Raw genomic sequence first — 13,774 nt, 5'->3', positions numbered from 1 at the left:
TGGAAAGTGTGTTCTGTTCTTATTCTGCTGCAAGTAGGTTGAGCTGACTTTTTAAGGAATTGAAGTTTGAGAGGCTGATAATTGCTTCTTACTATGGGAAGCTGTGCTGCAGATCCCTTCTCTATTCCTGGCTGTCCCCTCGCACTTCACCTTTGGAAGAGGAGTAGTATTTTCAGCAAAGTGCCATTCTAATTGCTGTCTGAAGAAGCTAGAAAATAGGACAGATACACAGGCTGTGTTTCCCTAAGAGATGAGCAGGAACTTCTAAAAATTACAAGTGTAAGGAAAGGCAAAGAATGCCTTTTTTTACTCAACAAAGTTTCAAGTATTTTGGAATAAGCTCTGTGTCACATACCTCAGCCTTTGCTGTAGCAGCCCGGCCTCCACAGAGGTGGTGTGTACACACAGGCTGGCTGAGCCCTGCTGACATTCTGCCAGCAGCAGCTGCTACAGGGACATCCCTCTGGAGAAGTATCTGTGTCCCTGCTTTTCCATGGATGAGGATTCTCACATGAATGGGAGTTCTCACGACAGCATCTGAGTGTGCCTCCTGTCCCGAGCTCAGCTGAATTTTCTCCAGCTGTTAACCCTCTCCTGTGCTTGTCTATGTCACCTGCACAGGTATTTAGTGTGCTAAATTTCTCACTATTTCATACAGTTTTTTGGTACCAGCTGTCTTGCATGAAAGGTTTCCAGAGGCAATGTCTTTCCAGTACATCTGGGGCAGCCTTTCAACTCAGCTTCATGTTCCCCTGCTTCTATCCTCCTGGGGAGCCACTGAGTTCTGTAGCTTGCTGTGATCCTCAAAGGACCAATCTGCCCTAGGAGGCATGAATGGGCAGAATTGCCCTTACCTCAGGAGGACACTTGGTGGCATTTGCCTGACCTGGACCTGCCATGGCAGTGCTGGCTGACAAATCCAGAAATTCCACTGTGGTGTGTGCACAGTGGGAGCTCGGTGATGCCTGCTGCTTCTGGCTGTGCTTTCTCTGTGCAGAGTGTGAGATAGCAGCATGTGGGAAAACGCTAAATCCAGGGACTTGCAGATAGCTCTGTGCTGGCAGTTGGCAGTGGCTGCCTCCTTGTCACGGAGTACAGTAGCTGGCTGTTGTGCTGACTGTGACATGGACGTCTCTGTATCCTGCTGGAATTTGGGGACTGGGAGATTGCCCCCTGGATGTCCTAGTGAAGGTGACAGAAGAGGGTCTGTTCTGTCCCATAACAATGGCAATCAACAGGCAGGGTTCTTGTAAGGCCTCCTTGTCACTAAAGGGACAGAGCTGGCCAAAACCAAGTTCTCAGTGGTCATTGTACAACCCAGCAGAGGTGTCAAACCTCACAAGTTCCCATCCCCACAGGCACCAAATCAGCCACACGTGGGGATGGAATTAAGCCCTTCCTTCCAGGGGCACCTGCGGTTTCCAGCACACGCCACGAAATAATTCCATCTCCCTGCATATGTAATTTTGCGTGTCATTGCCCCTAATTGCATGCTTAACACACACTCTTTTAAAGTGCAGCCCTTTTATCAGCAGTAGGTAGTAGCAGGTTTAATAGGGTGTTTGAATTCCTATAAAATTAATCTGTAGCCTTCTGTGATAGGAGACGGGCAAGGAGCCATGTGGTTCATATCCAGTGTTGATAAACTTGTTATAGAGGCAGGAAACATTTCTGATTGGAGCAGTGACAAAATAATTTGGAGCGGAGCCATAAAAAGAGTGGATGGTGATGGTTTGAGCGCAGCAGAGATTGAAATTGCTGGTGTGTGGAAGCAGTGCTGCCAGCTAACATTGACTTAGTGTCTCTGGAGAACTCTAACGGCAAATGCATTTTATTAATGGTAATATTCTTTTAGGAAATGCTGAGCATTGTTTCAGAGGTGGAGCCCCCCTCGAGTACGTGGGTTTGGAAGTCAGCCAGACTGAGATGTTCTGCTGAGCTTGTTGCTGGTCACTGCTCTGGCCTCTGGCTGCAGCAGCAAGGTTGCCTAAGGGCATGTGCTGGGTACTGTCTGCAAACAGTTGGATTATCCTTTTTGTAGTGGGGAAAATGCATCCATCTATTCTCACTCTGGATTCACCTATATGGGATAAAATGCTCAGAGACATCAGGTCATGTTTTTAACTGTTCTTTTGTTGTCTTTCCTTTGAAATGTGTTTCCCAGAACATGAACATCAGTGGGAGTTGCTGCTTTCCTAGCTGGACTTGAGCTCTTACTGCCAGTAAGAGGGGCAGCTGCTCTAACTAGGTTGTGGTCATTGGCATTGACGTGCCACATGGGGCTTGGATACTTTTCTTTGCACTTAATTGTCTTGTGGGGGTTGATGAGCCTTGGAGGACGCTCTGATGTGCAGATGAGAGGGGAGCCTGCCAGGGCAGCCGTGGCAGATTGGGGTCCTTACTGCATCTTTGGTGCTTGCTCTTACTGTTACCACCTCTTCACCTCCTTCCAGCTGCTTTCTGCTTGAATCCAGTGTGGAAACAAGTGTGGACAACAGGGGTGGCTGCTGGGCCCATTGGGGCAGAAATGGTGCAGGTTGTACAGCCATAGGGATGGGGGATGGAGAATGCAGAGCACAGGAGTCACGGGCAGTGCTGGTCACCCAACAGGGCTGGTTTTCACCTGGTACCTCCAGCCACAGTTCCTTCGCTGTGTAAAACTGGGATGTGATTCATCAAGGAAAGCAACCCCCACTGCACACTGTCTTCTCTTTGCAGGGAGGCTGTCGGAAGGGGGTTCTCTGGAGCTGAGCTGTAGTGCTGGTCCTGCAAAGGTGATACTGGAGCCAAACCAGGTGGTGATTTTGGACTGTAACCTGACCCCTGTTGAGCAAGTGATCAATATCACATGGAAGAAGAATGGGTTTCCATTAGTGGAGCAGGAACATCTCCACGTGCTTCCAAATGGATCGCTCTTCATCTCATCCCAGGCTGTGGCAAAGGACAGTAAATATCCCGAGAGGGCTGTTGCCGAGGGTAATTACTCCTGTGTGTCTCACAGCTCCCTAGGGACTGTCACCAGTCAAACAGCTGCAGTCAGATTTTCAAGTAAGTATTCTGGGGGTTTTGTTGATTTTCTTTCTTTTTCCTCCTGGTATTTATACAGAAATCTGCTTCCCCAGGAGCTTGAGATAAAATGTCTGGGAAATAAAACCGTAATAATGGTGTATAGGTGGGATTGGGCATAGTGCACAAATAAGCAGTGGTGTCTTCCTGTTATCCCAGTGTTAACATCCTGTGTAACTCCCCCAGGTAAGTGCCATCAACTATGAATTAAAAACAGGACCCTCCTCTCTCCAAAAGATAGTGCTTGTTTTTGCAGAGAACTTCAGAGCCCTGAGTGCAGCACCCCGTGCTTGGTGAGGTGGCTGTTGGGGGGTCTGGCTATGACAGCCTGTGAGGTGAATATCTCTTTGTATGGAAGAGGTGAAAGAAAGGGTTCTTCAGGGCAGTTTTTGTTTGGATCGAGAAGGACACTCCAAGATCTGAACTGCTGAATATCCACACAGAGTTTGAAAATAAAATTCCTTTGTATTCAGGGTTGACTCCTGGGGCTATTTTAAGTGAGTGCAAATAAATGATTCCTTGACCTACCAAATAGCTGAGGCTAGAAAATAATACAAATACAGTAGCACTTTTCTCTAGTACAGTGACTTGTGTAAATGTTGCTGAAAACAGCTGCACAGCACACCATGGGAGCTGTGGGGGGTGAAGGTGCAGAGAGAATGTCCTGGCAGCCCCTTTACAATGGGATGTTTTTAGGCTCTGGTACCCCAGACGGGGCCATCTAGGTTTGGCCAAGTGAGTGTTTCAGTCTGTAAGCACTGTGCTATAAAACCAGAACTGCTGGTGAAGCTTTGCCGGATCAGGGGAAAATCTTTGACCTTTGCAGCATGTCCTCCTTTTCTGCTCAGAAAATGTTTAGCATGCAGTCAGACATCCTGCACACAGGTATTGCTTTGGAGGAGGTGGAAGTCCTGGAGTAGAAAAGCTGTCATTAGTCCAGCTGGATTTATTTAGCTGCTTCTGCCTCAGTGCCAGACAGCCTGAGTTAGGATATATTTATTCCCTTTTAGGGGTGACTTATGTTGAAGTTTGTGCTGTGTCTCTTACACAGTGGCAATGGACTGTGTCTCTTTTATGGTCCTGGGTTTATTGTTTGATGTCTTACAAGTTAAAACAGTGGAGACATCTCAAAACGGGGAGGCTGACTTAAATTGCCCTTCCCTCCTCCTGGATTTTTCCAGAGAGGCATACATGGGTGATGCCTCTCTCCATCCCCTTCTGTGTTTCTCCCAGAAACAGGAAATTTCAAGTGAACTCTTTTCTTGTGTGTACTCATATGTCTCCTTTTATTACCATCTTCACGGGGAAAATGCTGCTTCCATGGCACACACATGCACCTGACATAATATACCCATTTCTGAGCGGGGAGCAGCAAGGGAATTGATTAATGAAATGCATCTCTTGCTTCGATTTGTTCCGAGGGTTGGGCAAAAGTGCTTGCTCCATTAGCATTCAGCAGAAGCAAGTGAGGATTTTAAAGCCTTGGGTTTTTTCCCCTGCCACTCAACACAGTCTATCCAAAGCTGGATGGAGTGGATGGACTTACTCTTTGTGCTGATTGCCCTGGGGACTGCTGATCAGGATGGGGCAGTAGAAGAAAACCTGTTCAGCAGGTGGGATGTGTTATTCCTGCCCTGAGCTTGTCCTTCTGACCTGCAGGGTCTTTCCTTCCCTGGGATGAGGTTCCCATGCAGGGCTGTGGGGCACTCTGTGTGCCACTGAGTCTTGCAGTAACAAGTAGGAGCATTGGGGATTCATAGCACCTGCCTTGCTCAACACTGCTTTGGTGCTGGTGGTGTCATCTGCCATGTTTCAGGCTTGTGGGAGTTCACTTCTCCCCCCTGAGAGCCCCAAGAGCAGCTCTGGCTCCTCTGTGTAAGGGCTGCTGGCTTCCCAGTGGAGGGAGGGGATGCTCCAAGCAGCAGGGAGCCCGGAGGCTGGAGGAGGCCTTTTGAAGGTGGGAGTGGTGGAGGTTGGGTGGCGTGTAAAGGCTGTGACAATGTGATGACTTCCATCCTTCCACTGTGGTCCAGGAGTTCAGCTTCTTGGCATTTTGCTGGATAAACATATGGCTCACTGCCCAGTGATCCCTGGCGCTCTGTGTGCCACCAAGGGACCCATGCCATGGTCCCCATCCACACCTTGTGGCAGTGGTGGCCATGGCAAACGAGGAGGCACGAGTCTGGTCCCAGCCTCGTGTGTGAGTACTCCTGTTGAATGAGCAGCTGCTCAGGGTGATGAATTGGGTTTGCAGGTTTTCCTGAGCCCCACATGCTCCCACATGGAAGTACCAGGGGCGTTACTGTAGTTGTGGGAAGGTGTAGCTTTCTACCTGTTAATAACTACATTGATGAAGATTTGTTAAAGCTTTTAATTTAGCTTAAACATTTTGTGCAAGGGAGGTTGGAGAAAATTACAGTAATTTTGACTGTCAGATGAAGATGTTTGCTGTGCCTGAAGGGAATGGGCCAGTGTCACGTGGCTGCTGGCAGGGAGCAGCAGGGAGAGGTTTGGAGTGTTTCTGCACCTGGAGGGACAGGCCACAGCAGGAATCAACACACAGGATCTCTCATCATCCTCTCTCCACACGGACAGTGTCTCTTCTCTGTGGCGCCCTGCGTGTCTGGGATTTGAGGAACGTCAGACCAGGATTTGTTTTTACTTTAAGGATTTATTTTATAGATTTTAACCTATTTATTTTGTGAATTAGGGGAATAGGTGAGTGAAGGCCAGGGACTGTAGGCAGAGCCAGACTGGGCAGCAATACCTCCTGCACATGAATGCACAGGCTCTGTACCATCTGTGACTTTAGATGCTGTTTTGGGTAGGTGGGGAGCTGGCTTCTGTGGAGAGCAGGAGCAATCCTGTGCTGCCATATGGCCCCACAGACAGCACTGCGCTGGCTCTGCCTGCGCTGTGCCGGGGGACCGTGGCAAATTGCTCCCACGACTTTCTTTGCGTGTTCCTCTTCCGCCCCTGGCCTGTTCAGAGGTGAGTCATTCATAGAGGGGTGGCCTGGGTGGTGTATGTGATCTCGGTGGGGGCTGAAGTTGCCCCCACCTTGGAAATACCTCCTAATAATTATAAAAGGTACAAAGAGGATGATCACGAAGAGAGTCTGGGGGCAAAGCACTGTGGGAGAGAGCAGTGAGCCCCTTTCAGAAGGCTGAATTCCTTGCATAGACTGCATTTTCTGCCTGGGGTGTAGTGTTGCTGGCTGGCAGCCTTTCCAAGCCTGCAGCCTCCTGCACGGATCACGCTGCTGGGAGAGGGGGGAGGGTGCTGTGTTCCACCGTCCTGCAGTCACCCCTGGGCTCAGGGCTAAAAGCCTTGGCACACACGGCTTGGCTCCAGCTGGGTTTAACATGTCATCACGGAGGGAGCTGCCTACCCCACTCCTGGTGGTGCAGAGCTTGGTGCTTCGGCTGTCGCTGAGAGCAATTTGCTGTAATGCTCTTCACCTCCTCACCTGCAGTAGGTAATTTTTACTGAGTGGCCTATTATGGTGTTCAGGATAATCAGTGCAACGGGGCTGGGAGGTGTTTTGTGGCTCAGGATGGCTTTGCAAGCTAAACCTTAGTTGAGGAGTTAAAAATAATGTTGAGTATATGTCATCTTTGTTTGCCTTTTCCCCTCAAGCATCTCCTTTCGCTGCCTCCCTATGGGAAAACCTCTCACTTAGCAGCACTTCTGGAGCAGCCCCTTCCATCAGAACGTGTTTGTGGGAAGAGAACAGCCCCTCCAAGGATCCTGTGGCCCCAGGGTGCGCAGTGTGTTGGAGCCTGTCCTGCACTCGCTGTGACCTGCACACACATCCGTGCAGCGTGTCTGAGTGGTAGGACCTGCTCTCCAGTCCTCTCCTCCCCTGCCTGCTTCTTTTTCCTCCCAGCACCAGCTGTTTGCAGCACAGCTCTGAGTTGCACTAGAGGTGCTGCACATGTCCTGCCTCATCTATTCCACCCTGGTACTCCTGGGGATGAGGCAGGTGGAACGCAGGGGATCAGAGCGTGCTGTGGTGTTGGCCCAAGCTGATGCAGATGCTTACGGAGTAGCAATGAGCCCAGCCAGCAAGTCTGTCTCTGCCTGACCCTTTCAGAGCCGACATCCAGGGGTCTTGTTCAGTCCTGCATCAAAGAAACCTTTTCACTTCTCTTGCTTTGATTTGGTGTTGCTTTCTGTGCTCAAAAGATCCCAGTTGAAGTTCCCTGTCCTCTCCTTCATGGAGGAGGCCGCAGGCTGCTTCTTTCAGAGCTTGCAGAGGTGTTTTTTTCCAGCCTATCCCTATCCCCACTATCCCTATCCTCTTGCTGTAAAAGGAATATGATGGAGCTGCTCAGCCTCTGAAGTCCACCCCAGGAATTCTGAGACGGCACTAACTGACAAACCTGTTTGCTGGGCATTGCCAGAGTTGAACCCCTGGCACCCACGGAGCTCTCGGCCTGTCGTGGCTCTGCCAGGAGCTGTGATTCGTCTTGGGAAGTGTGGCTGTTCCTGTGTGCTGCTCCAAGCGAGAGGGACACTGCACTCACTAATCAGGATCGCTGTTTGGTCACACTCCTCTGCATCCAATGAGGCTCTGTCAGGGGTGCATTTCTTGGCTCTTTGCTTGAGCCGTTCCAGCACGGTGGGTAGATGGGGCTGGCTTAAGGTGAAGGGCAGGATTTGGTTCTCAACTGGGAATTTCAAGCTTGCAGGACCAGGTCTGGCAAGTGAAAGCCAGGAATAACCAGGATAGGTTATTGCCTGGTAACCCAGGGAGCCCAGGAGGCTCTGTCACTTTTTGTACACCAAGATGATGCCACTTAATAATGAACAACAGAGAGACAGGTGACCCAACATGAAGTGGAGGAAGCAGAAATGCCAACAGATTTCATCTTTTCAGAAGGATTCCTGCCTCCCATCATGATCTTCCTGGGTACATGACCCTCCAGAGCCTGCCAAAATATTATCATTTTCACCTGTAGGATGAGAAGAGAATAATGGGAAAGAGGATTAAGGATATCTGCTGCCAGGAGAGCATTGTTTTGATGGTGCCATCCTGAATATGCACTGGCATTTGATGGATTTTCTTTTAAACTCTTGGGTTCAGCAAGTTTTATTAACGTGAACTTAAAAGGTTTTGTAATCTGTAGAAATTACTGTGTTAAAGTGGTCTGCAGTGTGTATTTGAGAATACTAAAGCAGTTGGCTGAATTAAGGTCTTACATATTAATGTATTTTTCAAATTTTTCCAGGAAAACATTTTTCATTCCATTTGTATTGAATTGGAAAACTAAACGTGGCGGACAGCTGGTGGGAGAATTTGGTCTGTAGCTGCTGCGGAGAGCAATGAGTTGCTTGAAACATGTGATAACTATTTAAATTAAAGAAAAACACTAATGACAGCTGAGAATATGCCGAGGTTAAAATGGGTCATGCAAAAGCATTTCATTTTCCAAACTGTACATACTTTCTCAAGCTCACACTGCAATAAAGCATGTATGTGTGTGCATGGATGTTTGTGTGTGTGAGAGATGGAAAGAAAACTTCAAGTCTGAAGTCCTGCAAAATCCAAAGCTATGATGGATGTTCTTGGAAAGCGGTGGTGAGACAAGCACATATTGTGCTGGAGGGCCAGGAGGTCACTTGGGGTCTTTCTGAGCACAGTGCTGTGCTCGGCCCAGCATACAAGTGTGTTTTTTGGCTGAAATTTATGTTCATTGTGCCACGTTTGGGGTTTCTGGCACTTGTGTTACAGCATTGTTAGATGGATTTGTCTGGCAGGGTGGGTTTCACAGCAAAGGCGGTTTAAAAGAGATGGATAAAGCAGAAGCCGGTTTTTCTGGTGGAAAAGAGTACAGGCTTTCTGCCCCCATCCAGGAGCCTGCATGAATATTCAAAACTCCACTGTGTGACTGAGATGCCTTCCGGTTATGCTGTTGATAGGACAGATGCTGACAGCCCCGGGGGAGGATTTCTGCTGCCGGGTTTTGCTGTGTGCGTGGAAGGGGAGGAAGAGGAGGCAGCTGTGCATTGCGGTCCAAGAGTGATTCCAAACCTTAGTGTTTTATCTCCAAAACAAGTTCAGCCTCTTTACTATGGAAGGACACATATAGAGAGAGGTGACCGTTGGAAAGCAAACAAGTGTCCTGGCATGTATGAAATCCATCCTCCTCTTAGCAAGGTGTCTGGATCCCCTTGGCTGCCTCCCATCTGGTTGAGTAGGATGAAGTTGGTTTTTGCAGGTAGGAGAGGGTGGGTCAAAACTCTTACAGGCTCTGCCTCTGGTCTCCAGCACTGCCAGCCTGTGGGCAGTTGATTTGTGTAAGGAGCTTGACATCCGGCTTGTTCTTCCTCTTGCCTTGTTTTAATTTCCTGTGGCTGCAGGAATGCTGTGAGGCAAGGGGGAAACTCTCATCTCTGGGGTTGTGGCATTTCCCCTCTGTTTCTCATTCTGTGTCCTTCCCAAATGGAGCGAGTGAACAGACAAGGAAGCAATTTAGGAAGGTAACTGGTGAAACCACCTAATTGCCTGTCTTTCTCTCACACTGTTGCCTTAAGGGAGAAAATGAGGCAAGAAGCAAAGTTGCACATTGAAACCTTTCAGTTACTGTTGTTAGGGCTGCTGAGGGTCTGTAGGGGCACAGGAAAGGGAGGAGTTACATTTCAGGCTATATTCAGGAGAGAAAAGCCTTTCTCTTAGCTCATACGTCGTAACAGGTTTGCATTTCTCAGCAGAAACACTGAGTTGTTAACTTTTCTTCCCTTCTTCTTTCCCCAGCATTATCACGCTTTTTCCAGCAGCCGGAGTCGCAGACAGTGGAAGAAAATGGCATGGCCCGGTTTGAGTGCCGGATCGAGGGGCTGCCCTCCCCTGTCATCACCTGGGAGAAGGACCATGAAGCTGTTCCAGCAGAATCCAGGTGATTCCCAGATTGCTTTCCTGGGCCAGCTTGAAAAAGAGCAAAGCAAAACCTGACCATTTAGGATGTGGAAGTCATTCTATAAAATGGTAGAATGACAAGAGAGGTGATAGACCGGGTTTGGACCTGATAACTAAGTCATATAAGAGGAGGTATTCAAGAGGCCCAGGAAAAAAAGTCCATAAACACCTAAATAAAATATCTTTCCCCCAGATATCCAAACCACAAAGGAAGAACAACCCTTGATATTGTGCCAGTTATTACAGCACAGAACCTGCACTCTGCAAGGGCTTGTATGTGCCTGGGATGGGGTATGGCAAGGCATGGACTGCTTTGGCTTGTCCCCTTGTGTGAAATGACACAGAATTCTTTGGGGGATTGGGGCCTGGGGTGAGGATTCTTGACCTGGGCATACCTGACTGTGCTCCATGATGTGGTTTTTCTTTGATTTTGGTTATGGTTTTAGTGGGAGGTCTGTAGACATCACTTCTGCAGGGGATCAGTGACTGAATTGTCCTTTAGTTCTTAAAAACTCCTCTTCTGTTCTGCAGAAGGAGCTGTTTCCCACCTGGGGAAGTTAATCCAAGTGTCAGAAGAGGAAAAAAAGAGGGTGGGGTGGGGGGGATGTTTAGGAATACTTTTGCAGCAGTGACTGTTTCTATAAGACTACCCACTTATATCCTTGAGTCTGGAGTGTGGCATCTAAAGGTTCATAGGACTCTGTTGCTTCGTAATGAAAAGAAAATTAATAAAAAAGGAAGGAAAAAAACAAAAAAGAAGGGATTGTAGGGAGAAGTGTGCCATAGATACAATGGCTTTTTAAATGAGACAGCTCGATGGATATTGTGAAATTACTTGCTCAGAGATTGCTTTCATCACAGGCAGCCTGAAAATTGTTTTCCTTGTAAAAGCCAGGCCATAATCTCTGGCTGCAGATCTTGCTTTTTAAATCATGTTCTAGCTAATATGCTTTTTCAGAAGGATTTGCTTTTTTTGTTGTTGTCTAGTTGTTGTTGGATTTAATATAACCGGCTTTCAAAGGAATTAAGTGAATTCCAGGAAATGTTGGCTGCCAACCAGAGCTTTCTATTATCCTCCCTGCATCATGCCTAAGGATAGGATCTCAGGCTGGCCTGATTACTGTGGGCTGCCTCTTGTGCAGACTTCGGATGAGCCTGTGAAAATGCAGCCCTTTGGCTGGGCAGGTGTCAGGGTGATGATTTCATATTCCAGAATAGCCGGGCTTGGGAGGGTGTGCAAAATCAGGCTTGGGGACTGGAGATACAGTCTTGGAGTAATGTTACTAACATCAGTGTTTGTGATTTAAGAAGGCTAGAATAATTGTGTGGAACTCACATTGCTTTTCCCTTTCCTTGCTTTCCCTTTTCCCCCCTCTTTTTTTCCTTTCCCCCCTCTTTTCCCCTCCTTTTTCCTCTTTCCCTTCTGCTTTTCTTTGTTGTTCTTAGCTTTGGGTACTCTTTTCAGTCTTTGCCCCTGGGTGCAGGTTCTAGAATGGTGCCACCTCAAAGGTACTGAAAGCTAAGCTTAAAGAAGTACTTAAACCACCCAAAGGGTACCAAAGTGCTGATTGGTATTTTTAGAATACCTTTCCTGTCCCTCTTCAGTACAAAAATCTAAATTCCATGTGTGAGTAAGGCACAGAGTATTTTGCAGTTCTGGCTCTGGACTACACTGAATAAATACAGTCTTAAATCTGCAGCAGCTGCTGAAAGGTGGCTCACAGGATTTCTCTAGATTGCAGTTGCTTTGAGGTGTGTGCAACATCTCTTGGCATAATCTGTGATTTAGGTGCCGGCTGAGTTTCACATCAGGTTCCAAATTGCTGTTTATTTTCTCTAGAGACAAGATGAGCTCTTGCTGGGAACTGGAGGTCTTTGGACGTCTTCACAGCAAATCCATAACCTACAGACCACGTGCTCTGCGGTCATTTTTCCACATTTTGGCTAAGTGAGGGTTTTATCTGTGTGTAGCATTTATTTCTGTGCTGTGTCAGGAGTGCCTTGATGTGTCTCATGTTCATGTACAGGACTCTGGAGCTGTGAGCAAAATGGTTTCCAAACTGAGCCTACAACAGGGCTGCAGATTCCTCACTGTGCTCAGGACTGGTGCTTTGGGCTGTCCTAGGCACCTTCAAAAGGCTGCAGGGAGGGTGTACTGGCAATTTACTGGGGAGAAGGTAAGAAAGGGGATAGAGCTGTTAATGCTGGAATATCCTCTGAGCTGTAGGGTTGCAGGGTTTGGACACGAGGCAGTGGCTCTTGATTTCAGTTCTTGAACACTGCCCTGGTGAGCAGCCCTGAGCCCCTCAGTGCTCTCAGGGACGGGAAAAGCTCTGTGGGTGTGCCCTGTTCTTCTTGCTGCCTTTGAGGCTGTGGTAGTTGGCCCTGCTCTGAGTGTGCTGTCCTTCAGTGTAATCCCGGGGGGTTTGCCTTTCGCCCCCGTCGAGGCAGTCTTCTCTGAGGTCCTGACAGTGCAGCTATCAACAGCAAAACTCCTGGGAGTGCCAAGGTTCCAGCGCTTCTGTTGCTTCCAGGGCCTTTGTCTGTCTGTCCTTTAGGTTTTGTTTCCTGCTTAATCCTTGGTGAAGGTGAGCAGACAAGAAGATTTGCCCTTTGTGTGGAAGAAAAGCTCTGCCAACTGTCTGCTCTGAGTCATCAGGCAAATTTCCTTGTAGGGAGCCTGGGGATGGAGCAAATGCCCTTGAAGGCTGCATGAAGGCTTCTAGTTCAGGGCTGCTGGGACCCTGAAGAGCTGGAGGCTTTGTGAGCAGCTGGGAGAAATGGTGGATAGAGAAATTCTACTTTTCTTCCCTCCTTGCTTCCCCAGCAGAGCGATCCTCGCTGCTGCCATGTTTTCTCAACAGGATGTACTGCACTGAGTAGATCTCTACCAGTGGTGCTGAAGGGACTGTCTCAAGCTCTTTTGATGAAGTTTCCCCACTCAACCCCCTTTTTTCCAGCTCCTGCTCTCTTTTGAGACACAGTGGTTTGTTTTGTGCCCTCAAGAGAAGCTGGGTCCTGAACGCCCTGGTCTAGTGACCCTGCTCTGAGAGGACAAAAGCCACAGACCAGAGGTCCATCCCAGCCCCAGTGAATCTGTGATACATCACTGACGCATCTTTTTGTGGCTGGGAGATGCCTTGCCTGGTGTTTGAAATATGTTGATATTAATTACTGACTCAAATAGCAGATGCACGACAAAAATAAATATTATCCCAGTGGGAGGCTTTCCCTCCGCGGAGCTGAGAGGATGCAAATATTTGTCATCTTTCTCCTGAGTTCTGATGAGGCATCCTGATGAGGGCTTTTGTGTGCCACCTCCTCTGAGGTCTTTTGGAGCTTGATTCTGAGCAAAATCTCTTTGTAAGTAGCAGGAACATGGCTTTAGGTATGTAAAGCCATGTGTTTGTGTACGTGGGAAGCTTCAGCCAGTCTGTGTCTGTGAATCAGGCTGTAGGATTGTTCCAGTGGAGACAGAATGGTCACTGGAGGAGCTCTGGTAGCTCTTCTTTCTTCATCAGCTGTGAAGAGGACAAGACATGATGAGCTCAACTGCAGTAGCTGCGGTCCAGGATCGATGCAAGGTTCACAGCAGGGATATTTGTCTCTGGAACAGACCGCTTGGGGCAAGGGAGGTGTTTCCATGAGTGCAGATTTAGGATAAATGTTTGCAGGAGCAGGCATGCTGTTGATGACCGTGGCTTGAACACAGGATGAGTGATCCGCTAAAGTCTTCCTGGCTCCATGATCCTCGTTCGTGGCACTCCAGCAGTCTCAGCACCTGGA

The 13,774-nt window shown here is 48.3% G+C and overlaps 1 protein-coding gene across 4 annotated transcripts in view; it reads left to right on the top strand.

Moving 5' to 3' along the window:
- IGDCC4 (immunoglobulin superfamily DCC subclass member 4) overlaps nt 1-13,774 on the top strand; it is an 88,865-nt gene that overhangs the window by 27,619 nt on the left and 47,472 nt on the right. For 2 of the 4 annotated variants that reach the window (XM_039557784.1, XM_039557785.1), the window contains exons 2-4: nt 2,719-3,048; nt 9,827-9,968; nt 11,829-11,936. In XM_039557784.1, the coding sequence (XP_039413718.1) occupies nt 2,719-3,048; nt 9,827-9,968; nt 11,829-11,936 (580 nt within the window). The remainder of the gene's footprint in view (nt 1-2,718; nt 3,049-9,826; nt 9,969-11,828; nt 11,937-13,774) is intronic. The other 2 variants (XM_039557786.1, XM_039557787.1) reach the window with 1 other exon arrangement.

This window comes from Corvus cornix, chromosome 10, assembly GCF_000738735.6.
Source record: "Corvus cornix cornix isolate S_Up_H32 chromosome 10, ASM73873v5, whole genome shotgun sequence".
In the NCBI taxonomy this organism is placed as follows: Eukaryota; Metazoa; Chordata; class Aves; order Passeriformes; family Corvidae; genus Corvus; species Corvus cornix.
This window is presented reverse-complemented; position numbering and strand designations above follow the sequence as displayed.